Raw genomic sequence first — 27,493 nt, forward strand, 5'->3', positions numbered from 1 at the left:
GGTCTAGTGTGAACGGACACATTAATGAATCGAATGCATGTGAATGGAATACTTTTTTGCGTTTGCGTATGCGTTTTACCGTATGCGTCCTCGTGGGGCCGTGGTCTAAGCCAAACTATATCCGGTCACAGAGATCTGCTATTTTAAAGTAAAGTCAACACATATAGACCCTAAATATAGTCTATATTAAGAACGAGAAAAGTCTTAAAATATATATCGTTTTTTGTAAACATATGACAAATGTGTGAGGGTGATGATGTCAGAGCATCGTCCTATGTGCCAGGGCTTAGCCCTGGACAGCCCCAGCCCAATTTAACCCCTGGGTATTTGTGAGGGAGCTCCTATATGGCATTACGCCGCTGAAGCTCACCAAAGTTTAACATATTTCATAGTTCAAAGTTTTGTCAATTGTTTTGTTTATTGGTCAAATACTGGTTTTCTAATGGTTTCTGAGGAGTTTTACTGGAATGAAAGAGCACAGAGTACAGAAGCAACAAAGCAGCATACTGCATTAAACCTGACCTTCACAGAGAAGTTGAAGTTCATGTGGAGAGGAGGCTTCAGTAGTCTCTGCGCTCTGTTTAGTTTTGCTATCTTACAATCAATATAGTAAATGTGAGGTAAAGTGTGTAGCCAATGTAACCGGTTAGAACTCAAAGTTGCGATGAGGTCTTAAAATGTATGGAAAGGGTCTTAAAAAAGGTCTTAAAAGGTATTAAATTTGACCTCAGGATTCCTGCATATACCCTGTCATGGTTCAGACAAAGCACTGCAATCATTTGCCTATCAAACTGGGAGTGATGTGTTTTATCCAGTTCAATAAGAGCTCTGTGCAACTGCTTGTGTGGTGTATTTTGTTTAATACAAGTTTGTTTAATGTGAGTTATAACACAACCTGTTGTGTGTAAGTGTGTGTGTGTGTGTCTTGTAAGGAAACTGTGAAAAAGCAGCTTTTGAAAAGGATCCAGAATGTGACAACCCCCAAAAAGAAGCAGGGTTCAACTCCTTCAAGAAAGAGGCCTAAGAGTTTAAGCTTTCAGAGCAGCCATGAGACGTCCACTGATGAGACTGATGAATCCACCGCATCAACCTTGATCTTGGAGAGATCACCACCATCTCGATGCAGCGCCCCGGAGGCTGAACAGTTATGTGGTAAGCACAGAAATTTAAATAGTAGATAGTTCAATCTCTTCAAGAAAATGTAACAATATCAATAAGCTATTTTAGATCCCTTTTTTATTCAAGATTAATCATCTATGTTTGCCCTGTGTCAGTCACTATGGCTGTGTGTTAATGTCTCATTTAAACTTTAACATCAGAAATTAAAATAGTGGGGTTTATGTTTTCTAGCATCAGAAACTGAGAGCCCACAGACCCAGGCGAGACACTATAAGACTCTACAGGCGATGTATAAAACCAAGGCCAGACCAAACAAGATAGATGTTGCTCAGCTCCTGGACCTCGAAATCCAAGCGAGAAGGGCCTTCATTGACTCTGATGTTACAAAGGAGCAGGACAGGCCTTCCAAGATTCTTAAAGCTTATCCTTGCTTTGGAGAACTGGATCATGTAAGCAAATGTTTTCGTTTTATGTACAACTATGCTTCCTAATTCGGTTAACGTTAGACCAAATTTGAAATGAGAAATGGTATGACAATTAAATCAGATCTGTCTCATTATTCATAAATAAATGACTCAAATATGCTGATTGAATACACATTTATTCTGAATAGATATATAAAAACTAGGGCCGGGACTCGATTAAAAAAATTAATCTAATTAATTAGAGGCTTTGTAATTAATTAATCGAAATTAATCGCATTTTTAATCACATATAAATATTTGACCTGAGAACAGTGAGAAGCAATTTTTTTCACATGGATTTTAGTATACCATTCATGACTGAATACATAAGCTTAAAGAGCATCTTGCAGGTTTTTAGTTTTTCTACATTTATGCTTAAACTTGCTTGAAAATTACAATTAAAAAAGTGAATGCAGGATTTGATATGTTTTACGAGACATAAGGGCAGGAATTCAGAGGGAAAGGAGCAATTTTGAGCTCGGCTCTTAAAAACGGCTTTTTTTTAAGTTCATACGTCAAACGCGTCATATTACATCACACAGGGGACACATCTCCGCTCTCTGACCGCGGGTATAGTAGAGTTGCGTTGAGTAGAGCGGTTGTGTTTTAAGGAGCTGGTATTTTTTGGTAGTTTTACATTGTATTTCACCATTTGTAATCATGGTGCAGTATTGTGTTTGTGCAGGTTGCAAAAATACCAGCCTTTCAGGACATGGAGTCCACAGTAAAAAGGACCGGAGCTAGCTTTCGTTCCTGGGTAAGTTGCAGAGTCCTGCATCGGGTCGGGTACCCGCGGAAACAGTGAATCGCGGGTGGTATTCTTTCAACAAAAAATATTCGGGTTCGGGTCCGGGTAAAACAAAGAAGATGCGGGTCGGATCGCGGGTGTTGCATAAGAAAAATATTAAAATGATAATTTAATGTAATGTTTAAACCCTATGACCTTTCCCCCGCGGGCCCGCGCATCATCATAACATATGCGCCGCCAATCTGCTGCTGAGCGCGCCACATTCAAAATGACTGAGCCGGTGAAGGCGAAGCTCTTCAGCGGAGAATACAGTATTGCCGAAAACTCTTCATCAAGAGCAAAATCCATTGTCTGGGAGGCTTTTGGACTCATCCTAGATGGAGAACACAACCAGGTCGCTGGGTTCGCTGCTTGCAAGAAGTGCAAAAAAGTGTTGGCCTATGATAGCCGCAAGCTAGGTACTTCATCATTGAAAAAACATATGGAGTCGAGCTGCGCTGCCAAAGCCACAGGTACAAGACCAATCAATCAATACTTCACCAATAACCGTGATCTTAAAGCACCCAAAAGGGAAGACAAGGAGACGGTGTCCAAATTAGCAGTACAATTTGTCTGCAGTGATGTTAGATCATTCAAAACGGTGTGTGGCGATGGTTTCACTGGATTAGCAAAGGGATTGATTGACATTGGTGCGCGGGCTGGCCGTGTCGATGCAATGCAGCTGTTACCAGATCCGACAACAATATCTCGCAGAGTGACAAAATATGCAGAAGACATACGCCAAAGCATAATTCCTGAGCTGAGAGAACAGATGAGTGAGTACAATGGAGCAGTCACTTTAGACATGTGGACCGATGATTATCGGAAAATAAGCTACCTTTGTCACACAATACATTACATCAATAGCAAGTGGGAGCTAGTCGAAAGGGTGCTTTCTACGTCGGAATGGGATAGCACCTTGCGTAAAACGTCTGATAATATCAAACCAGCAATAATCTAAGCCCTGCGGAGATACAGCATTGAGGATTTCTTCACCAAACTGGTGTATGTGACAGATAGGGGTTCAAACATAGTGGCAGCCCTTCGCTCCGTCACAAGACTGAGCTGTGCTGCACACATCCTTAACACCGTGCTTTACACTACGATCGGGAAACCAAGCCAAGAAGATGCGTTCGGAGAGGAAGTGACTAAGCTTGTCACGGGGGCAAAGTCACTCGTAACTTACTTTAAGCAAACGAGTCTCCAGAATCGCCTTAAAAAGACGTTAAAAGCATCAGTGGAAACACGCTGGAACTCAGTCCACACAATGCTCGAGTCGATCAGCTGTCAATATGAGGACGTTCGTGCACTGCTGTTGGAAAGGGGGGAAGAGGGTCGTCTGAACGACTTGAGCGAAGACACTTTGAATGCAATGGTGATGTTTCTTCAGATATTCAAGGAGGCTACTAAGGCACTGGAGGCATCCAAAACTCCAACCCTTCACCTCACCGCTGTGTGGCTTGATCGCCTCAAACGCCACCTGCAACCATCCTCCACTGACAACCTGACATTCTCCTCTCTAAAGGCAAAATGTCTCAAAATTCTGGTTGAAAAGTACGAGATACACCTCCTGCACAAACTGGCCATGTTTTTGCACCCAAAGCTGAAAAGTCTGAAGCTGCTTGTGGAGGAACATTCGATGGAAACAGTGCACAACGAAGTGCGGCGCCTTGTAAACGGTAAGGCCGAAAGAAAAAAAAAAAAAATGATTTCATAGTTTATTTCATACTGTATTAAAATTAAATTGAGGTAGGATTGGAAAAAAGTTACTATCCTAACGTTACATTATAGCCCACTGTTACTGTATTGTATATGCTTATTCGACTGCTTGTCTGTTTTCATCATTTAAAATATGAAATGTAAAATATTAGGAAATCTATTCGTAAAGTTTATAAAATTGCATATGCTTAATCTTGCGCCCTCTATTCGCACCTCTCTAGACATAAAAGAGAGGCGTGCAGGCCCCACACAACGTGTTGCCACTGTCAGTTCAGCACCGCCCGAGAAGAGAGCTAGACAATCGGAGGGATTATCCGACGTCGAGGATTCCTCTTCCAGTGATGAGTGCACTCAGGATGAAGTGAGCGCATACATCGACTTCAAGTCACCGAAGGAGGAGAATTTCGATGTTCTCAGCTGGTGGAAGGAGCATGCAACCAGGTTTCCAAATGTGGCACACATTGCTCGTTCGATTCTTTCCATTCCAGCTTCAAGCGCCGCGAGTGAGCGAGATTTTTCCACGGCTGGATTTGTGGTCTCAGAAAGGAGAAGCCAATTGAAACCAGGGACAGTTGATGACATTCTTTTTCTGCATAGTAATATAAAGAAACACTGAGTTGTGAGATGAACATGGCGTTAGCCAGCCTGTCTGTAAAAGTCTGTTTAAAAAAAAGTGTGTTATATGGAATATATGTTGTTTTATATGTACTTTTTATATGTTTTATATGTACGTATATATTTCTTATATTATATAATAATACAGACTCTGTAAAAGGTTATACGTCTGTTAAAAAAAAGTGTGTTCGGTCTACTATATGTCTGTTGTTTTGGCATTAGCCAGCTCGACTGTTCTAAACAATTTAAAAGTGTCCTTGTTGCAATTGCACTGGTTTCAGTTGGCTTCAATTTGTTTTATATCGTCAGCCATAATGATTCTAACATTAAATCAAATAAATGCACGTGATTGTTGCATAACAACATGATAACGTTCCGTTTTTAATAAGTCACGTTTTCTGGGAGGGGTGGAGGAACATCTAATTAATGTGTCTACATGAATATAATTAAATGGAATGAACGGCATTGTATTTCCTGGATTAGGCTGCCTTCGTTTTAAATTATACTATCCAAATTTCACATATGAAATGGCCAACAATTATCAATTTAAACGTCGTAGGTTAGGCTACTTGATTATTATTATTATTATTATTATGTAGCCTAATTATTAACATCCCACGCTTTTTGAGCCAAATACGCAACTGCGTGTATTCATAATTGCATGATTCTCTGCATCATAAGCAGCTCGAATACATCGTCCAGCTGAACATTTATGGGAAACGCAACAAATGAATAGTTTATTTTCAGTAAGTCTTACTGGACACAGTGGACAGCTCCTCAAAGTCCTACAGCTTGTATTTAAGGCAGCGCAGCGCTCTCTCGGGAGCTCCATTTCCCTTTAATCGTGCTCATGTGAATTCTGTAAATTCTTTCACTGCTCATATATACAGTATATAGGCCTATATATATATATATATATATATATATATATATATATGCGGGTTCGGGTCGGGTTGCGGATCTTGTGCCGACGGGTCGGGTCGGGTTGCGGAACTAATTGGCCATATGTGCGGGTAGCGGGGCGGGTTCGGTATTGCACGTCGCGGGTGCGGGGCGGGAGCGGGTCTTGAAAATCAGACCCGTGCAGGACTCTGGTGCGTTGTGCATCCACCTCCCTGCAGCACATACTCTCCACAGCTTTATCAGGAAACCGTATTACTTCTCTCTCTCTCCCCTCCGGTACACGGCACCGTAAGACATTGCATTAGGTAACGCTGTGGTGGCTGTAGGCTACTGCTCCAGCCGTCTCCTTTGTGTTTGTTTGTTTCCCCCTGTCTGTGTTGTTTGTGTGTGCGTGGTGGCTGTCACTCCTGGCTCCGGCTCAACCTCCACTCACCTGCTGCAATCAGCTGTGCACCCTCCCCGACTACACACCTGCTTTCCATCAAGCCATTTACAACGGCATATCAATGGAGGCTCCACAACCTTTCTCCGCCAGATCGTCAAGTATCAGCCATATCTCGCGTCTCTCCTCCGGTACACAGCACCGTAGTGTTGAGTTGCATTAGGTAACGCGAGATACGGCTGACACTTGCGCATTAGTTTCTGTTATGGATCAGTATCAACAGTCCTGCCAGTAACGTTACTATATTATCAATGTTACTTTAGTTATAGCCAGTGCTTGAATTGGGCCGGTACTCACCGGTACGCAGTACCGGCACTTCTCATTTTTACCCATGTAGTACCGGCATTTTACTGAGTACCGGCACCGCCGGCAATATACGTATATATTGTAAACGCAACGCAGCGCAAATGTGGGTCTGACTCTGCCTCACAGAGGGTGACTGGCTGTCTACATGACGTGGCCTGCCGACATTGCCACTTTCATACAGATCATACTAATGCCCTTGATTGGTCTCTGTGTGTCATTCAAGCTCGGGAGGGTGTGTGTTGGTGTATGTGTGGCGCGAGCGAGCGAGAAAGCGCGCGCACCGGTTACGTGTATTGTTGTTAGCATCTGGTGCTAGCTAGCTGCGCTAACGGATATCAGGAGCTGTTTCAACAACAAGGTGGAGGGAGAGTCCTTTGCTGTCAGACTGAGAGGCTGATAACTACAGCTCTGGTGAGGTAAATTACTCTCTTGAGTCTTTAGATAGTTAACTTAGTTTAAGTTATCTCAGTGGGTCTCAAACGGTTCGGTCACCATTTATGTAAACACATATTTCCATTTGAGGGGGTAGTGATTAGTAAAATATGCATGAATAATACAAACAAAATGTTAACTAGGTGAAAAAAGGTAAGATAAACTTGTTGAGAGCTAAAACTAGTCTTTGCTGTTGCCTCGAAGAGGAGCAGGGGGGAGAGGAGGGAGACAGGAGAGGCTGATTCAGGAGCCCAGACACACTCACAACTATAAATGAACCAAAAACAAATAAATAAACAAGTTTCAATGTTTTTTCATATTGGATATTGTATGTTATTGGTTATGGCCATGTACTTATGATTTTATGATTATTTAAATGTATACATTTTTGTTTCATATGGGTGTAGTCTCTTTATTTCCCCCTCAAAATGCACCAGATTGATGCATTTAAGTCCAACATTTAAAAAAAAATCTTACCGGGGGAGCATGCCCCCGGACCCCCCTATAGGATTTGAGGCCCGGCCCCACTGTTCCCAAATAGATTTGCAATTTTTTTTGAAATAGTAACCCATCTCCATATGTTTCTTTTTGGGTAGTAGATTTAAACTAGAGGGCTATCACTTTGTTCAGCAACGCTATTGACAAATAAATCCAGCAAAATGGCACAAAAAACTGGTAGTGGCCTCAGGGACGAGGAGTCATTTAACCAGCCAGTAGGAGTCAAGCTTTACTTTCTTTTATATCCATAAAGAAAAAGTAAATCTGTTTACAGTTGTTTCATTATGGATGTTGAGAGGTATCCATATATCTCTTAATTTTGCTCTCAAAGTGCACCAGATTGATGCATCTAACTTCAATATTTAAAAAAAAATGTTCCCGGGGGAGCATGCCCCCGGACCCCCCTAGACTAGAGGGTGTCAGGTCCACTCCCCACTTATAAAAATAGCACTTTACCACTGCACCCCCTCTAATCTCAGATGCACCCTGAGTCATTTTGTTTAAGTACAGTGAGCCTTTCTAAAATATACAGTAAAGAGACAAACCCACCAGTATTATAGGATATACTATGACTTTGTGCGAAATACTTGTTGATGATTTAGAGTACTGGCACCTTTTTTATTCCAATTCAAGCACTGGTTATAGCCTGATATATGATAGCTAACTTTACAATGTTGTGATGTGACGTTAGCTAACATTCTGTAGCTAACGCCCGTCACTCACCAAGATAGCTGCCCAGTTCTCCACTGGTTCTCCTCACACCACAGCTCAATTTCTCTCCGATGGCCATTATTTCTTCTAATCCTTGGCTGCTCCTGGTCTCTTGGACGCCTAGCAGGCTCATCATTATAAGGTTGTGGTCCGTCATATGCATTCGAATATTCATGTTCAACTTCTTCTGTGTCTTCTGTGTCGAAACTAGCATTGGGATCCATGTTTATTAATACGTTACACCGGCCGCTCTCCCCCTTTTGTCACACGCGGGAGGTCACGTGACGAGGCTTTTTTATGCGGAAGTGAACATTTCTTACAAAAACGACGCCAGATGTCACTGTAGTGTATATTTTTGTATATTTTTTTGAAAATCTAGTGTCTTCATCATTTTCCTACACATTTATTCACAGGTGTCTTTAACCTGGAAGTTGCTCTTTAAGCAACAAAACATTGTTTATTTTTTTCAAGGTGGTACTTAACCAAGACCAACAGAAAAGTGCAATTTTTGCCATAAAGTGTAGCAATAGCATATTTAAGAATATAGTACATTTCAGAGATTCAGGTAACCTATAGGTAGGTAGACCTTCTGTAAACTATAACACTTTGTTTTTTAAGTAAAACACAATACTTTCAAGTACATTCAGAACATTGGAAACCCTGACTATTAGAAAACATCTCTCTGTTGCTTCAGAGGCCATAACAGACTTTGTTGATTTACCAACAGTTGATTTAAAAAATCTAATCAATTTCAGTCCAACTCTCAATAACCTTGGCCAAAACAATAAACAGTTCAACATAAAGTGCCAGTTGCACCAACAACGTAATAAATAGTTCAACATAAAGTACCATTTAAAATAAAATAAAAAAGTGCCAGTGATTGACCTCAATCCCTCCTATTCTTCCAATATCCTGATGAAAAATTAAATCTCTCTGTTGCATATGCCGCTGTTTGATCAACGCGAATTGGGTGTGGGTCCTTGTACTCCGAGTCGGGCTAACGTCCACGCTAGCTTCCACGCTAGCTGCTATATGTTTTGCATTGAGGTGATACTTGAGGCTTGATGTGCTGCGGTGATATACGAATTCCTTTTTGCATAATTTGCAAACAACCCTGCTCTTATCGACGCTTCCATCCGTCCGTTTTTTAAAACAAAATGTCCCATCCACGGGGCCAACCAAAGCGGTCTCATCAGCTTCTTCGTTCATGTTTGACTATTGTTCACTGTGGTTTGTTGTTGTCTGAAGTAATGAACGTTAGTTGGTGCTCCAGTGTAATCGGTAACCCTGAAACTCATCCAGTGAGAAACGTTCCGCGGTGCAAAAATAAGTGCGATTAAAATGCGTTAATTTTTGTGTAATTAATTAATCTTAATTAACGCGTTAAAGTCCCGGCCCTAATAAAAACCCTCCACTTATTTAAAAAGAACAAATTTCACAAATGTGCTTCTGATACACACAACATTATTTTGTTCGTAGTATTGGTCCACAATACGTATTTAAAAATAGTGTGAGCATCAGACATACGTATTTCTATGTGCACTGTAATATTTTTGTTAAGTGACCATTTCAATCACATTATACACATATTAATCTTTTTTTGGAAATTCAATTATGAGACGAATTACTAACCCTTGGAAGGTAGATTTGAAAGTTTCTCCTATATATAGGAATATAAATATACGGCGGGTCCTCAATCAAGGCAACTCCCACTTCTTAATGGAACTGAAGACCCGGTGGGGGACCTTTTGTGAGAGGGCACAGTTTTATGGAGTTTTCAAAAAGCTCATGAGGCCTCCGCAGCTTGACAAAGGTGATTATTATCTCTGACCATGTCTATTTATTAACTGACTGCAGGAAACGGAATGAAACTTTTTTTTTTCAACAGTAAAGCACTCAATTGCCATGATGAAGGCTTTACCAGAGATGTTCCCATCACCTATGGCCCCACCCAAGAATTTAAGGCATGCAAGTGAGGCTGTGCTCCACGTCCTTGAGGTAAGAACATTTATAAGAATTTTCTCATGTCGACACAGAGTGAAATGTTGTGATCATATTTGTTTGGCTTTTTGTGATGATTTCTTTGTCTGTTTTTGTGTCAGTCTGCAGAAGACCCCAACACCTTTCTTCAGACACGACCACTCTCCAGCCCTGTTGTCATCCTCTGCAAAACCAACTGTATACTGGCCATTGGAACCATGCCCATGCTCACCTTCCCAAAAAAGGACATTCATGAAAGCGTGATGTATCTCATGGCATGTTATTACACCTTAAACCTCACCTATCCTAAGTGCATTGCAACACTTCTGTCTGTGGTGCAGACAGAAGTCCTCTTGGACGCCATTCACGACTGTGACATGACTACTTCATACAAAAAGGCTATGGCCGACTGGAACAAGTTCCAGTGATTAGTGATTAGGGCACTTTTATATATATATATGAAGGGCCGCTAGGGACATTATTCAGAAATACCGTTCACATACACATGTGAAACACTCTCACACACACAACTAAAACCAAAATAATTTACAAACATATGTAAAAATCTCTCATATACACATATGAAACGCTCTCACACACACATGAAATCCAAAGTAATTCACATATACATGTCAAACGCACTCATATACACACCTGAAGCGCTCTCACACACACCTGAAACGCTCTCACACACACCTGAAACGCTCTCACACACACCTGAAACGCTCTCACACACACCTGAAACGCTCTCACACACACCTGAAACGCTCTCACACACACCTGAAACGCTCTCACACACACCTGAAACGCTCTCACACACACCTGAAACGCTCTCACACACACCTGAAACGCTCTCACACACACCTGAAACGCTCTCACACACACCTGAAACGCTCTCACACACACCTGAAACGCTCTCACACACACATATAAAACACACTATCCCATATCTGTGGGAGAGCGTTTCAGGTGTGTGTTTGTGAGTGCGTATCACATGTGTATATGAGTGCGTTTGACATGTACTGTATATGTGAATAACTTTGGATTTCATGTGTGTGTGAGAGCGTTTCATATGTGTATATGAGAGATTTTTACATATGTTTGTAAATTATGTTGGTTTTAGTTGTGTGTGTGAGAGTGTTTCACATGTGTATGTGAACGGTATTTCTGAATAATGTCCATAGCGGCCCCTCATACTTGTATTCCTATTCAAAATTGTTCGCTGAGTCAAAAGTGTCATGAGAATTTCACTTGCGTTGCATTTTACAGTGAAATAATGTTCTCTTTTTCTCTAAAGACATATCTGATGACTGACCTTTACTACGCTGTTTGAAAACAATAAAAACATTAAAAGAAATCATTTGAGACTCATATTTTTCTTTATGCAAACAGTCAAAGTTTATATTGATAGGATTAAAGATTTTTGAAGGTTTTGTCTCTACGTTTCTTGGTATTTAGCCTTATTTTAAGAATACTTTAATAGCCCCAAATGCTGAATTTAAGTAGATTTTTCTACATATTAAGAAAATAATTCTTAAATCTTATCTTTATCTAGACAAATGTACCTGTTTAAAGTGAAGCTGCACTGGATTTAAGATATGTTGCCTAACATAAAATAGAATTTTGGGACAAAAGCAGTAGACTATGCTGAATTCAAGCACATTTTCCTTATAAGATTATAATTCTTAAAGATATTCCTTGCTTCAATTCAAATTTACTTAATTTTGGTTTAAAAACACTTGTTTTAAGATATCTGTAGATCTTTTTAGGCTAGATTTATTTACTTGTTTTAAGAAGGTCTCGGCAAGAGAATTTTTCTTGTTCTGTTGGCAGATAACTTTTCTTATTTTAAGTAATATATTACTCATTTTGCTATTTATTTTTCTTGTTTTTTGAGGCTTAGTTTTTGCAGTGTAGTGTGTGTTTACAAGTGTGGACCACTTCATTCAGTACAGTATTGATGTTGCACTTGTTAATGGTCTGTTAAGATGTAGACCTATACGCAGAAAACTCATTGGTGAAAAACATTCACTTTTTTAATGTGTTACAGTATGCTTAGAAAAGTTGAATATTTGAATGTAAGTTTTACATTTAGATTCCCATTTAGATGATGGTTGAATCAATATTGATTCCTAACACTGATTCAATATAAAATCAACTACAATTTACATCTAGATTCCCATTTGGATGATGGTTGAATCATTGTTGATTCCTAACATTGATTCAATGTAAAATCAACCAAAAATGTGCATGTAGATTCCTCAACCCACTCTCTTCAGTCTGCGTACAAATGACACGACTTTACACATTGGAAAATGCGTGCAATAGATACGCTAAAGTCCGATTTATCTTGCCTATCATACGCCAACTATTCCCATTGAGTTCTGAGTCCGAGTTTTGCGTGCATATGAGACGCATGGATACGGTCGTGTCTGAGAAGACCGGAAGCTGTGTGGTCCATAAAAAGATGTTATTACTCAATATCAAGCCACGATTATTGATTTTATTTGTAATCGTATAATTTCTGACTTTTTTTGCCGTCCGTGAGGAAAATAAATGGGGCTCAGAGCCTCAAAATACTGAAATCTGTATTGTTTTTAATCTTTTTTTCCTTCAAATTTGTTATCCTTTTCTAAATAACACACTGTTATTTACTCAACAATAACACACTATTATACTTGTTTTTATTTATTCGTTTAATTCTATAATATTGGGCTTTTTAGCCGTCCGTCAGGAACTGATTTTCAAAATAAAGTCACCGGAAACAGACGTAGGCCCGGTTCAAGTTCGATGATTTGGATGTTGTAGCCGCAATGCACGCTGGGATATGGTGTTTCCCACATAGCACGTTTCGTTAAAGGTCCACTGGACGCAGCGCAGTCCAAATCGAGAAGGCGATTCGCCATTAAAAGAAGAAGAAGACATTGAACCCTCCTTGACACGAAGTTCCTCGAGGTAAACCCGTTTTCTGTAATGTAATAGACATTTACAGTGTTTTTTAAATGATTTCAGCTTTTGCATCACTTTACACAGCACAATGTGTTGACATACAAGCTTACGCGTGCAAATTATTTGCTAGTTAAACCGTGAACTGCTCAGTTAGCATCATTGAGTTAGCCTTTGCTAACGTCTGTCGTTTTACGGCGCTGTTGGGGATGCATATGTTGAGGACACACAGGCAAGTTTCTTGTTTTTTTTATACCCAAAGTGTCATTATTTAAATCCAGTTAGTTAATGCCCATTTTTTCTCCCTCTGTGTTTCATTACATTCCATGTCCATAAAGAAACTCAACAAGGAAACTCAACAAGGAGACTCAACAAGGAGACGCAAAAAGGAGAAGCAAAAAGAAGACGAACCACGACCAAAAGTGACCTGGTGGAAGAGAGACCAAGATGGGCAACGTGTGGCCAGCAGCAAACGAAGGAAAAAAAGTTCTTCAAATGGTTAGTCTACAATTTATGAATTTAATCAAAGTCAGTATATGTGATTTAAAGTAGCCACTGGTTTAATAATGCTGTTGATACTTCATATTTCTATAAAACCAATAAGCGGATGTAAATGACATGATAATGCAAAAAGAAATACATTGAGCTTTGATATTTTTCATGTTTGCTGAAGGTTGGTGTTTTTGTAACATTTCTTTAAATCTGTCAATTAGCTAAAATAATCTGTTTAATGGGTTTAAATAATTTGCCCCCCAAACAGATGTTACTCCTCCATGCAGTAGTTCCACCATAACAACACCATGTCTAAGCTACCAAGATCCTGGTAAGAAAAAAGCTACTTTTGAAGACTTTTTCTAGATAAGGTATGTTTCATATGAAATGTTTTCCTCATTGTATGTATTTATATTTCTGTATTTAAAGATTTTAATATGCAGAGACTTGAAGACCTTCCACGGGACTCTGAGACCATTAAGGAGCAAGATGTTGGCAATGTGCCACCATTGTCATCTTGGACTCAAAGGCAAAAAGAGTTTCAACAGTGTTGGCAACAGGCGAGGCCACAGAACGTTGACAACTTATTAATAACTAAGAATATCGTCAAGATGACCTGCAATCACTGTCTCCTGGAAGAAGCTGTCATCCGTTGTGAGGAATGTATGCCATCAGAGTGGTTTTGTGCAGAGTGTGATATCTTGGTTCATACAAAACACACTCTGCACAGTAGGCAAACCACCTGTAATGGATTTTACAAGTACATTCCTCCAACAGAGTCTGTGAAACTCCAGGATGGCAAATACATCATTTCTAAACAAGGTTAGTGTCCCATTTTTTTTAATTGATCCGCCTTTTTTCCCTCTCACAAAAAAACTCATTTTAATCTCAAATTGCATTCTGTTATCATAGTGCTTGCTTACAGAATTGTTAAATCTCATCCTGATTGTACTTTTACCTTGCAGACCGTTTGCTTCCAACATCCTTTCCTTCGGATATTTTCTTGTGAAGTTTTCGATGTTGCAGTCTCTGTTGGTAGACCTATCATATTGGTGTTTATAAATGGATGGATGGTGCATAAATGGTAGGTTTTGGTGAAATTGTTTTTTTAAAAGTATTTTTTAACTAATTCATTGTTATTGTTTTTTTCTTTATGTGTTCTTAGGCCGTTACGATCTTAATGTTCCAGAGCTAAGATGCAAACATTGCACTAAGAAATGGGGTCCAGAATTAATGACTTGTTTAGGAGTGGATACTGGCCAGCTACCATGCTAGCACAGACCCTGTTCCTCCAAGATCTGTTCCATTTCTTTGAGGCTATGAAGACGGCAGCTCCAGGAATGTCTAGACAAGCGTTTACTGCAATGTTGGACCAGAGAACAAAGCAGTTTGGAAGAGTAAGTACAAATGTGAAGCTGAAAGACAAATACATGTATTATCATAATAAATATATTTATGGCCAAATATGGATGAGCGAGATATGTGTACTGTACATTTGAAGAGAATAAACTTCTGGGTAAAGAGCCATTTGTCTGTCCAGCCTGTAGCCCTGAAATGGTGGCTGTTTCAGTAGATGGCAATAGGAAACTTTACAGGTTCCAGAAAACAAACCAGTAAGCTTTTTACATTGACACAGCAATTGTCCTTAGTCCTTGTATTTTAATTTGAAATTGGGATTGCTATTTTTATTTATTTCTACATTACATGTCATTTGTTAGACGCTTTTATCCAAAGCGACTTACATACATTCAGTACAGTGGACAATCCCCACAGGAGCAATTAGTAGCTATAGTTTTTTCCTGTTATATAGCTGTTAAAACTACAGCTGTTGAATCTAAAATATTTCTGTTAAGACTTTATAACCTTGTTTTGAAAGATGTGCTTTAAATATAATTATTATTATTATTACTATGTTCAATTTGTAACTACAGTGGTTATCTATCATTCCTTTTCTTATAGGAGTAAAGAGCCAGGCTTCTTTGACGGAGTGTTTTTAGCCCAAGACTCTGAGGTTTCCACTTTTGTGGAGGATGTTCGAGGGGCTGTCAAAAGTGTGAGTTTTAAATTAAGCAGAGCAAAATGTATCTCACCTTTCTTAATAACTAATAGAAGTTAAAATAGTGGTAACACAGTTGCCTTCATATTTTTTTGGAGATGGGATAGAAGTGTTGACACCAGATGACAGGGTGATGAGGTTAGCAATGCGGTCAAACTGTCACAAACATTATTGCTGTAAAACTGGATTGAAAAAACAGCTAAATTCTAATCCAGAATATATTACACCTTCCAATTATCCAAAAACAGGTTTGTTATTATCCAGGGAGTTGCATATCCAGGTGAATCTGGCCGTCGAGCACAAAACACTTGTGTGTAATAGTTTACATGTTTGATAATACCGTCAGTTGGTCCCACTATCCAGTGTTTTGAAATAACTTCTGATAATGATTCTCTAAAAACGATTTACTTTGGTAAACTGCAGGAAAAGCAATGTGTGGGGAATCTCACTGGACAGCAGCAAGGGAGACCTCTAAGCGAGCCAACAAGTTGGATGAAGAAGGTGTTGAAATTGCTGTGTGTAGGCATGGATTTCTTCTCAAAGGTTGGTAGTTGTCTTGATCATTTTCAATTAAAATATTTGTAGATAATCTGAAGCCTTACCTTCAATCTGCTTTGTACTCACTATTTTTTTTAATTTTAAAAAAAAAAAAGCTTTAAATATCTATAGAGGAGAAATCTTTGCCTATCCGATGTTTCTCCAAAAAGAGTTCCAGAGTGCCTCACTTTTGGCAATGGACGTGACGTGTCGGTATGTACCATATCTTGACAAAGTGTCAGAAGCCTTGCCTCATCTTCAGCCCCTAAAGGAAATTAGACATTGCTTGTCTGTGATGCATACCAAAGCCCACAACACCAAATGCGAGGTGAGGATTTGAATTACTTAAACAACAATTAATGGTAAATCTGACCACTACACATGAGTCTGAACTTATCCAAGAGAATGTTTTAAGTTATGAGTTGTTGACCTTGAGATTTGCATCAACATTGATTACCTCATGCTTTAGATTATTTGTAATGCACGGAACCAGGAGGGTGCCGGCACCACTCTTGGTGAAGAAGTGGAACAAGTAAACAGCTTCTTATCCAGATGTGGCCTAACAACTAAATACATGGCCAAGTCAGGTTTGTGAACTTGTTTGGGCCCTGCCTTCCTGTAAATGTACACATTTATATTTTATAACATTGTAATGAGATGTATTCTTCTTCACAGCGAGAACTGACATGCTCACAGTCCATGCTATGAGCTGGAATCATCGCAAAGAGAATGGCCTCCACATTGCCATGTCCTCTAGATTCCAAAAAGTATGTTTGTGTATTGAAATTGAGATAACTATTTTAAGCTGTAAAATTTGACATTTAAAGGCCATGTAATGCATCTAACACAGGTGTTTTTTAACATGTAGTTTAGATATCACCAGAATGAAAATAAATAAAAATGTTTAAAGTTTCGTCATAATTAAATGACATATACGTTAAAAACCGATGTTGGTTCCGAAGTTTGCCGAGTACGCCCCCGATCACTCCCGAACGAGCGGTGACGTCACACGTGGCAAACATTGCCATTTGATCAAATCAGTCCAAATGGCAAGCAACGCGATAACTTCAGACAGCGACAGCGACAGCGATCATTCAAGCTCAGATTCGGTGGGTTATCTGGATTCAGTTACAGAAGTAGAGAGTGAACCAGCTAGCCTTTCACTTCAAGGCATCTTGCCTTATAAGTACGAGCCTCCTGCCCGGCAATCGAACAACGAGGCAGAAACTTGTGAAAGAGAAGCGGATTCCGCAGCCGGCGAGACTCGAGTCGGCAATACTGAATGGTAAATTATGTTTTATTTAATTTGACCTGCACTAAATGTCGATCTTAATTTGTCATCTGTTCCTCACACGTCCGGCAGATATTGTTTTGTTTTTTAATGTTATGTACAATATTCAGGTGTACATGTCAATGCTGTGAAAGCATGCCCACTGCAGATGAATGTGTATGCTGCAGAGAGATCTGGCAGGTGATGGAACAAATAGACAGTTTGCAACCTACTGACCAGATAGCAGAGTCCTGCATCGGGTCAGGTATCCGCGGGTACCCGACGGGTGACCCGCAAAAAAGGTGATTTGCGGGTGGTATTTTTTCAAACGCTTTTTTCCGGGTTCGCTTCTGGGTAAAACAAAGATGATGCGGGTCCGGTTGCGGGTGTTGCATAATAAATATATTTAAACAATAATAATTTAGTTTAATGTTTAAATCCTCAGACCTCTCCTCCGCGGTACCGAGCATAATCATAACCTCTGCAGTGCATCTATCTGCTGCTGAGCGCACCACATTCTGAATGGCTGAGGTGAAGCTCTCTAGCGGAGAATACAGCATTTTCAATAACTCTTCCTCAAGAGCAAAATCAAACGTCTGGGAGGCTTTTGGTGTCATCCTAGATGGAGAAAATAAACAACATCCCAGGCTTTTTGAGCCAAATATGCAACTGCGTGTGTTAATAATTGCACGTTGTCACTGCTTATATGCGGGTTCGGGTCGGGTTGCGGATCATGTGCCGGCGGGTCGGGTCGGGTCGGGTTGCGGAACTAATTGGCAATATGTGCGGGTAGCGGGGCGGGTTCGGTAGGCCTACTGCACGTCACGGGTGCGGGGCGGGAGCGGGTCTTGAAAATCAGACCCGTGCAGGACTCTGCCAGATAGAAGACACCGACGAGAAACCAAGGTGCATTATTAGCCACCCAGGCTTTAGAGAAGGCTGTCTCAGTGTTTGGACACTGAAAATAGCGTATCTTCAATACAAACAACAACACAGAGCAGTTGATGGCCCACTACACCAGTAAGTAAATATTGATTGACCCAACTGCCTATTGCAGCTTTGCTTTCATATAATACTTTTAGTCGCTACAGATATGGTACACTTTTAAAGATACCATTAAACTCTTTCAAGCAGTCAAAAACAGCTTGGCTTTTATTTTTTCTGTGTATGCAAGTTCAATGTATGCTTGGGAAAAGAAACAACTACACAGGTGAGGAAATATATAAGAGGTCTATGATTCTGTCAAGCAGTCATGTATAACCTCATATTTATTTTGTACAAGTAAAATACAAATATCATGTTATAAGCCAATTTGTAACCATTGCTACATAATAGTACTACATAACATTTTATTTTTCTCCAAATATATTTATAATCTGTATACTTTTTTTTCATTAGGAAGCATCGATATACAGCTTATCGACAGTTTGTACGTTGGTGCTGGGGTGTACTCGGCCCAAAAATCAGAGTCCCGCTGCCTGCATGTGCTGTAACCGAGATACGGAAGACTTACCCTGAACCGGGAGGCCGCTATCAGGAATTTCAATGGCCAAATCTGTAATTTGACATAAGTCATGCAGCTGAACTGGTTAAAATGGTTTCGCATGATGTAAATAATTTACAAAGTACATCATTTACAATATTATTTTTCCAAAGAAACATGTAAATATAACAACATTTTCCAAATCACAAATTTGTAAGATTGTATTAATTTACTGTTTGATAAATAAAAAAGGGTTCTTTTGTTAATTTTTCACTTGTAACATTTTATCTTTATTGCAGTGTACATTAGTCTTTTTGGTATATGTGCGAGCCCACAAATAATTAAAAGTGGTAAAAATAATAAAGATATTCAGACGTAATTCATTTTTGGCCTTACTTATTTCACTTCAACTTTTATATATTTCAGTCACTAGGCAAGTTCACTGTACTCTGGTGACATTTAGCTCAAGCTGGCATAACACCTGTAGTAACTTAATTCTGACCCGAGTTTTGTGCACAATCTTCCAGCACCCATGATCAATGTTTATAGCAATCAGGAAACATTCACAGCTCACAACTACACATCGCTTCCCCATCATGAATTGTTAGATAAAAAAAGTTTAGCGAGGTCCGGTTACACATATGTTGAGCGAAAATAGCGGAAGGATACAAAACAAACAATCCAGACGAGGCTGGTGTTTGCCACGTGTGACGTCACACAGCTGGGTTAATGGCTGGCAAGCTTTTCGCTACCGGAGCGGAATAACACGGGAAAGTGGCACACATTTCATGTTATTTGGGGGGTATTTATGGAAAGAATCATTGATGTTGATATGTCAAATGAAACAGTGGAAAGTGATGAAGCGATTTATTAACACAGAATAACATTTATTTTGGACATTACATGGACTTTAAGTCCACCCAATATATATAAAAATGACACCCCCATATAGACATTGCAGTGGTGCAGGACTAGAGCTACGAAATTCATGAAATATGTTATTGTGTTAATTTCCTCCTTAAAATGCATACTTTTGGTTTATTTTCATTGAATTATTTTATAAAATGGCATGATTCTGGTTTGCTATTTTGCAGACAGCAGAAAAGACAGAGGCTGTAACTGAGAGCCTGAAGAAAATGCAGGACCAGTTGAATTGCTCTGATGACATGCTAGAACTGTGGGTTGATGATGTCAAACAGTGGGTCAGTAAAGGTAAGAACAATGCTGTTTTGACGTATACATAAATGGAGTCGGTTCATAAAAACTAAGTAATGCTGTCCAAATTAAACTTTGTCCTTTGCCTGTTAGTGTGCGATGTGCAAATAACAGACCTTGATTGTGTTTGAAACTTGTTTTCTTCTTTTTATCTTATTTATTTAGAAAGTGAGTCAGTCCTGCAGATGCTGGTTGTTTGCAGATCTCAATAGAAGCACTCTTAGTGAGCATTTGACAGAAAAAGCACTACCTTTACAGACAAAATGGTAAGCATTTTGGGACATTTATTGGTTGTGTTGATTAAATCCCGTCAGCGCTTTTGTAATCTATGTGTTACTCTCATTACAGATCGTAACAAAAGGCGTCAAAAGATCGTCCAAAAGGTTGCCCAAGAAAATAAAAGGTTGCTAGAGGACATCCACAAGTACAACCAGCAACCTGATGGTGACCCTATTGACACCGACTCGGTTGTGGAGAAACTCTCAACCAAATCTGCAGAGAGCATGATCTGGCCTTGGCAGGAACCCAACAGAGGTGCTGTATAAAGATTTTACTTCTAATCTACAAAACTGTAGTAATAAAATGTGTTCATTAATGTGAAATGTTTATATTCATTCTCAGACGGTGTGGACATTCTCACTAAGAAGGGGCTGTTTGACCAAAAAATGCTTCTGTCACAACTGACAGAAGAAAAGTAGATCCTTGTGAAGGAGATGATGCAGCACTGTCAGTACCTCAAGGACTCTGTATCAAAGGTCCAGACACTGATGGCCCCAATTTCATTGATCACACAGACAGGAAGTAAGTGAACCACATGGATTTATTCACTTTAAAATACATAAGCCAATGTTTTTCAAACCAGCAAAGGCAAAGATACTTTGAAGAATATGTTATCCATCTGTTTGTTTTTATTTGAGTCTGACTGCATTCTAGTCTTTCTTGACCTAAATACGTTTTCTCTAAATAATTTTCACAATTTATATGTTTGCTATATAACTTGTAGGCTATCCGAATGGAATCACAGAGGTGGAGTAAAAGGGCCTTATGTGTCTTCTAAGGAGAAATCTGCATGACCTCAGACTCAAACAGCAGACAGTAGCAGGCGCCTACAGAGGAATTCTGGAACCCAGTCCTAGGCTGGTGGAGGAGGAGGACGAGGACATGGAAGAAGAAAAAGACTGGCAAAGTGACAACAGCTCAGATGATGAAGATGACGCAGAAGAAGGGACTTGACTTGTGGAAAGTTACTTGGTGCCCTTATGCAGTTCTATAGTTAAAGCGGACATATTATGCTTATTTTCAGGTTCATATTGTGTCCATATATCTGCCTTTACTGTTCTTCATTTTCACAGCTCCCTTCAGCCATTCTGACTTAATAATCAGATTTCAGCTAGCTGACTGTTTTAAGTGAATAAAAAGGTAGTAAAGTGACACCAAACACAAAGCAGTCTAACAACTAACCCGTGGTGTTTAGCTAGCTAACAGGCACAACACTAGCACGCTAACACAGCGAGCTAACATGTAGATGTTTCCGTCTGGATTTGATTAAGTGTGCAGTTTTTACATTAAAGCGGACATATTAAGCTTATTTGAGTTTGAAATGAGTGCTTCTACTGTGACATGTTTCCATGCTTTAATGTTGAAAAATTACTTTTTTTCTCATATTACCTGTGCTGCAGCACCTCTTTTCTTTACTTTGTCATGTGCATGATCATATATTGTAACCTGTGTTTTGCTACATATGCTCTTTTATCTTACCAAAATAGTAATAAACTTGATTTTGCACATAACTGATGTCTGTAAATATTGACTGATACCCACTTGATATGTTATTACATTATAGAGTTGTTTTCACACATCAAATAATCAGCTTGAACTGAGGTTACAGTCATACCATTTATAACAGAGATTGATATTGGATGTGTAACATAATTCATAACTAACTAGAACCTATGTTGAGGATCGGGAGAGGGACAACAGTTCTTCCAAAGAGCACTGGTAGTGTAAGGGACATCTTAAACTTTAAGATGTCCCTTACACTACCAGTGCTCTTTGGCCCTTTAAGACTTAAAGGGTCAGATAATAAAGACAGACATTGGCAGTGTAACGTTGTTGTAATGTGTAAAGCCCTAACACTGAGTACATCAAAGTAACAATTCAACAATATTAACCACATAGTTACCACTAGTCATAGGCTACTATCGGCTATAAAGTTTAATACAAATATTACCAAAAATGTACCCAATACCCATTAAAACATCCAAGTTGGATCATTGTTTTAAAAAGCTTACTAATCTGAGGCCATGCATAGGAAATATCTCCCATAGTAAAAACTCATCCACCAGTGGTAAACAAATTTAAATGTATTAAATCGATGTGTGTGGTTGTGGAAATACTGGACGTGACGTTGTGCGATTGCGTTGCCATGCAACAACTTAGGTTCATGTTCATTTACAAACTCTTCAACTACAACCCTAGTTATATTTAAAACATTTTTATAGAAGGCCTCGCGAAATACTTTAATGTAAATGAAAATTTGAAGGAATGTGTGTATAACAAAATACATCCGTCATAAACACAATACCGGAAACAGACGTAGTGATGTGACGTGTGGTCCTCAGCTGAATTGATGTTTTAGCCGCAAAGCATGTTGGGATATGGTGTTTATGCGATATGAAATCTGAAAACATGTTTTGAAAATAAAATAATACTTTATTCCGAGTGTGCTTGCGTTTCTCTTTGGAAGTCATCACATAAATGCATTATAATACACGGTTCGGCTGCATTAAATATTAGACATCTGCCGTTGTTCTCTCTTTATAGAGCCCTGATGAGAAGACTTCTGGACAAACTGAAGAACTGCCGCCGAAACATACAGTACGTGACGTGGATCATAAATATATCAGCAATTAAACAACATCTTCAATTTATTTTCACACAATACGTCTCCTCGCAGTATCAACACTAATTCGGCTGACTTTTATATTTGATCCAATCGGTAGATAGGCTGTATTTACACCATAATGGTGCACAGCTGACAGACAGGGACTTGTATTTTTTTAATTTTCTTTGAATATAAGAATGTAATTACTGAGTTGAGAGAATATTCAGGGGTTTTGGGTGATGGGAGACACATCTATGGAATCAGAATTTCAATAGCTTACCGTTAAATGACGGATATACCTTTCTGTCTGCAAATCAGATATTAATGTGAAATATTATAGTAATATCCTGTAAAATTATGTGAAAACTTGAATAAAACTACACATATTCAGATGTTATACATGCATACGTGTCCTACACTAATAATACAAATTATGTTATTATGGCATTGTATGCTGTGTGTATTTATTTCACAATAAAGTTAATAGTAATATTATGTTTGATATTATGTTTCATTAACTAGACCACATTCTGATTAATGATGTGAAATATAAACAACCCTTAAATCAGACTTCAGTTACACCTGAGTAAAATTCAGGGAAGGTGATTGTCAAGTGCCAACAATCAGGCGAGATATTTGATAGTTAGTGCTTGAAAAGACTAAACATTTATCTGCAGATCCCTATAAAGTATATTCATTACTTGTTATTCTCTACTAATAAGCACAACTGAAACATAATATCTGAAACGATGTAACAACATAATACACTTGTGGGGATGCAGCTTGGGATGTGAGTGAGGGACACGGCTTAGAACGGGCGTGTCGCCTGGCAGGACAGGAGAGTGTGTGCACCAGTCTGCCTTGATCTATTAATTCATGTCCGTGACACTCGCTTATTACATGGCCACATTCTCAACAAAGTAACGACATGACTCCCAATATTAATTTAAATGCTTTTATGGATTTAGAAAATGTATTTATTGATTTAAAAAATAGTTGTATTGATTTAAAAAATAGTTGTATGTATTGATTTAAAAAATAGTTGTATGTATTGATTTAAAAAATAGTTGTATGTATTGATTTAAATTGACATGCATCCGCTAAGAAAAATAGTCCGTTGTTACCGTTTTTTAAACAGTCTGAATGAAACGGCAGCTCTCAACTGTGTATTTACACAACTAATGGCCCATCAACCACAGCTCTCCCCCCCTCCCCCCCTGATCTTTCTTCTCCAGCAGCTAAACTAACTGTAGGTTACTCTGAGTGACAAGCTTACAATTAGACACAACACTGTCATTGCAAGTGACCCTCACTTAGTTGACTTTTATGTTCAACTGCTAAATTCGTTACTGATAAAAAAGGGCTTCTACTGTACCTAATTACCTTAACACTAGAACCGCCAGAGTTTTTTGTATAGGCCTACCTAAAACTGTCAAATCCCGCTATTAGAATGCAATTTTTAACAACATAGGGTGCTACATAACACACTTTCAGGAAAAGTCACGGACTGGGAGACTTTAATATTTTATTGAAAAAAAGTTACATTGCACACACACAACACACATCACACAAATTTACCCGATTGGCGGTTCTAGTGTTAAATAAACTCACTAATTAATGAAACCAGTTCAATACGCATTATTCTTATTCTTATCATTCTTTATGAGCGCTGAAGTAGTCTTAAAATCAGATCTGTTTTTTAAATGAAATCTGACGGCAGGCAGTTAGCTCTGATCACCTATGATAAATGCGCCACACCTAATCTGGCCATTCAGCCACAGAGGTCCCTCTATACAAATCAAACTGTAGACGGTGTGAAAGCACCTATTGTTTTAAATAATGGTCGGAATGTGACCTGTGAGCCTTCTGAATTACCGTGGGACAGCACATTCTAAACTAAAATGTTCAATCAATAAAGTAACATCTTATCTTATCTTAATAATATCTTCATATTAAAAGTAATAATAAATCATACAGTATGTGTCCGAAAGGGAGCAGGAGGAAGCAAACACAAAAAATACAAAAAATATACTGCATATTAAAGCAAACGATTGTAAAGGTAAAAGTATGAGCATAACAAATAAAGAAGTGTAATATAAACATTTACATTATAATTATGATTATTTAATATATAAAGACTATATATTATTGAATTACAAGATTAGATATACTTTAGTTGATCTAAAATATTGATGTGTTCAAATGCTCTTCAAAAAACAACTGAAAGTCCATGAAACTTGTCTTTCTGTATTTGTGAATGAAGCGCCCTCTCCTGGTTAAAACCTGAAATTGAAAATCTGGCAACGCCCTCTTGGAAAATAGTGGGAGGGCTTAACATTCCTCTATACTGGTCTTAGGCAGGTCGTAGGCAGGAAGCTGTAAACTGGAGTCTGAAATTCAGTGCTACATCTGTACTTTCTCCGTCTTTATATGTAGATATTACTTTTCTCCGTTAATCTCTGTCACGTTGTTTCCATAGCAACAACAACTTCCTGTCAACAGCGCTACCTCTCCTTCAAAATAAAAGCATATTCATAAATAGGAACAGCCCTAGTGTGTTGTGCAGCTTGAGTTCTGAGCACTTCGGTAGTGCTATCTTATAGCTCTCCGTGCAGTTTGTTCGTGCTTGGTTGGTTAGTAGTTAATGTTAGCTACCTAGCTAGCGGCGCCAGCTGTGTGTTAGTTAACATTTGTCAGCATTTAATGTTGGATGGAATGGTAGCTAGTTTACGTCTGCAGAACACCGCTATCTAGCCGCTACTAACCCGGAACGAACAAACTGCACAGAGAGCTAACTCATGTTGTGGTCGTTTACGAGTCAAACATAACATTAGACTAACATTAGTCAGCTTATAGTATCAATGTATGTCAACTAACGGAGCCAAGCAATGTCCAGGCCAGGGCTGCACGTAAGCTGGTGCGCAGTTGTCATGAATGAAGTAATGTTTTTTGGTATTTATTTGAGATACATTATGTTTTTTATAAATCGAACAACAGAAAAATAATCGTTAGATTAGTCAACTATTCGATGAAATAATCGCCCGATTAATCGTTTTCAAAATAATCGTTTCCCCCCAGCACTATTGTTATGTTTGGAAAGGGGTAAAGAGAATGAAATGAAGAAGTGATCGGATGTGTGAAGCGGGTTTACAGAGAGGAACAATGCATAAGCTTCAAATCGGGAGACTGAAACTGTATTTTCCTTTAGCGTTCTGTTTTAATTTCACAATAAAGTTAATAGTCATATTATGTTTGATATTATTATGTTTTATTAACTAAACCACTGGTTTTTTAACCAGCACCACCTAGTGGTTAAAGCACGTTATTGAATTTTGTTGTTGAATAAGTTTTATTTGATGAAAAACATTTAAATATTAAGAGTAGCCTTCATACAAAATTGGGGGAAAGTAAAAGGCATGATAGAAATATAGGATAGAAAATATCAAGAAGATTCTGTAGTGATCTCTACAATAAAACAGTTTAGTGCAGGACGTCCAAAGATATTAACAGGAGGATGTGCAAAACAGAAAACTAATAAGGATTTATTTAAACATTAAAGAATACTTTAAGTCAAGGTCTTCTTTTGAATAAGAAAAAAACTTTGGGGTTATCCACAGATAAATATGAAGTCTGACAAAGTACTTAACGTCCAATATATTGCAGAGTTTATTTTGACAATCACCTTCCCTGAATTTTACTCAGGTGTAACTAAAGTCTGATTTAAGGGTTGTTTATATTTCACATCATTAATCAGAATCTGCAAAGTAACTCAAATAAATGTATTGGAGTAAAAATACCAGGTTAACCTCTGAATTGTAGTGGAGTAGAACAAAGTAGTATGCTGCTGTAACAAAAACATTTCCCAACTTGGGATCAATAAAGTATGTCTTATCTTATCTTATCTTAAGATGATCAATGGCTACTGCCATATTTGCAAAATGTGCCTCTGAACCTTGACAAGTGCATGTTTCAGGCTTATCAATGAACAACAGGAGGGGTCACAGACATAAGACCAGCTGTTAAATAAAGCTCTTCTGACCTTAGGTGTCATGTGGGTATATTAATTCACCCATTTATTAATTATATGTTTTAAATTTGATAACACCACTGTTTTTTGTATCCCCTAAACCAGGGCTTCTCAAACTCCGGGCCAAGGTCCGGATCCGGACCGAACTGCAAATCAATCCGGGCCGAACCCTGTGTCCCATTATAAAAAAAATAAAAAAATAATATATATATAAAATAATTTTTTTAAATTGAAGTGGACCTATTATGCTAAATTGGAAAACTATATTGTAGGGCCATACCTATACAAAACATATCTGTGAAGTTTTTTGCTTATAATACCAAACAGTTCACCCATTGTAGACATGCCTCATACTGCTCATACCCCTCTTTTGCAGCCCTGTTAGAGAAACGCGGATGTTGGGTCCTTAGCTTGAAAAAACAAAAAGAGGAGGCGGAGCTAATGCCTGATCAGAATTCTACCGGAGATAAAGTTAAATTCTGCTGTGATAAAACGCCATCCTGTTCTAAACCACATCAAAGATTATTTTTGAAACAGTATGGAGCTCAAATGCTTTTTCTCTTGCGGGTTTATCACAAGGTGAGTTCCTTTTTTTATTTCCTGCTTT

At 38.7% G+C, this 27,493-nt stretch overlaps 2 protein-coding genes and 1 long non-coding RNA gene across 11 annotated transcripts in view; 2 read left to right on the forward strand and 1 right to left on the reverse strand.

Annotated features, from left to right (window-relative positions):
• Positions 1-6,142, reverse strand: part of LOC307024465 — a 41,958-nt gene extending 35,816 nt beyond the window's left edge. Inside the window, exon 1 of the long non-coding RNA XR_013803903.1 lies at positions 6,072-6,142. This is a non-coding gene — a long non-coding RNA (uncharacterized lncRNA). The remainder of the gene's footprint in view (positions 1-6,071) is intronic.
• On the forward strand, positions 14-21,563 carry LOC307024461 (E3 SUMO-protein ligase ZBED1-like). Of its 9 annotated transcripts, XM_079658587.1 has the most exons (18): positions 14-1,152; positions 1,351-1,568; positions 2,269-2,340; positions 13,261-13,420; positions 13,683-13,745; positions 13,844-14,236; positions 14,380-14,498; positions 14,580-14,811; positions 15,374-15,467; positions 15,894-16,013; positions 16,124-16,335; positions 16,477-16,594; positions 16,683-16,774; positions 19,855-19,972; positions 20,141-20,241; positions 20,324-20,509; positions 20,597-20,776; positions 20,979-21,563. In XM_079658587.1, the coding sequence occupies exons 2-7, from the start codon at positions 1,407-1,409 to the stop codon at positions 14,421-14,423; spliced, it is 894 nt and encodes a 297-aa protein (XP_079514713.1). In that variant the 5' UTR covers positions 14-1,152; positions 1,351-1,406; the 3' UTR covers positions 14,424-14,498; positions 14,580-14,811; positions 15,374-15,467; positions 15,894-16,013; positions 16,124-16,335; positions 16,477-16,594; positions 16,683-16,774; positions 19,855-19,972; positions 20,141-20,241; positions 20,324-20,509; positions 20,597-20,776; positions 20,979-21,563. The 9 variants fall into 9 exon arrangements, with proteins under 9 accessions (XP_079514713.1, XP_079514712.1, XP_079514708.1 ...); XM_079658586.1 differs by having other exon boundaries at positions 14,380-14,811; XM_079658582.1 differs by lacking the exon at positions 14,380-14,498.
• Positions 9,667-11,343, forward strand: LOC307024462 (uncharacterized protein). Its single transcript, XM_079658591.1, has 3 exons — positions 9,667-9,809; positions 9,885-9,994; positions 10,099-11,343. The coding sequence occupies exons 1-3, from the start codon at positions 9,716-9,718 to the stop codon at positions 10,402-10,404; spliced, it is 510 nt and encodes a 169-aa protein (XP_079514717.1). The 5' UTR covers positions 9,667-9,715; the 3' UTR covers positions 10,405-11,343.
• Positions 21,564-27,493: the final 5,930 nt, after the last annotated feature.

This window comes from Notothenia rossii (assembly GCF_949606895.1).
Source record: "Notothenia rossii genome assembly, chromosome: 11".
NCBI lineage: Eukaryota > Metazoa > Chordata > Actinopteri > Perciformes > Nototheniidae > Notothenia > Notothenia rossii.

Bases quoted from the DNA above. Each gene is read 5' to 3' on its own strand.
- LOC307024462 (XM_079658591.1), top strand. From the start codon at position 9,716: ATGGAACTGAAGACCCGGTGGGGGACCTTTTGTGAGAGGGCACAGTTT. The intron at 9,810-9,884 runs GTGATTATTATC...TTTTTTCAACAG, and splicing joins GCCTCCGCAGCTTGACAAAG to TAAAGCACTCAATTGCCATG. The intron at 9,995-10,098 runs GTAAGAACATTT...TTTTTGTGTCAG, and splicing joins CTGTGCTCCACGTCCTTGAG to TCTGCAGAAGACCCCAACAC.
- LOC307024461 (XM_079658582.1), top strand. From the start codon at position 1,407: ATGTATAAAACCAAGGCCAGACCAAACAAGATAGATGTTGCTCAGCTC. The intron at 13,421-13,682 runs GTTAGTCTACAA...CCCCCCAAACAG, and splicing joins GAAAAAAAGTTCTTCAAATG to ATGTTACTCCTCCATGCAGT. The intron at 13,746-13,843 runs GTAAGAAAAAAG...CTGTATTTAAAG, and splicing joins TCTAAGCTACCAAGATCCTG to ATTTTAATATGCAGAGACTT.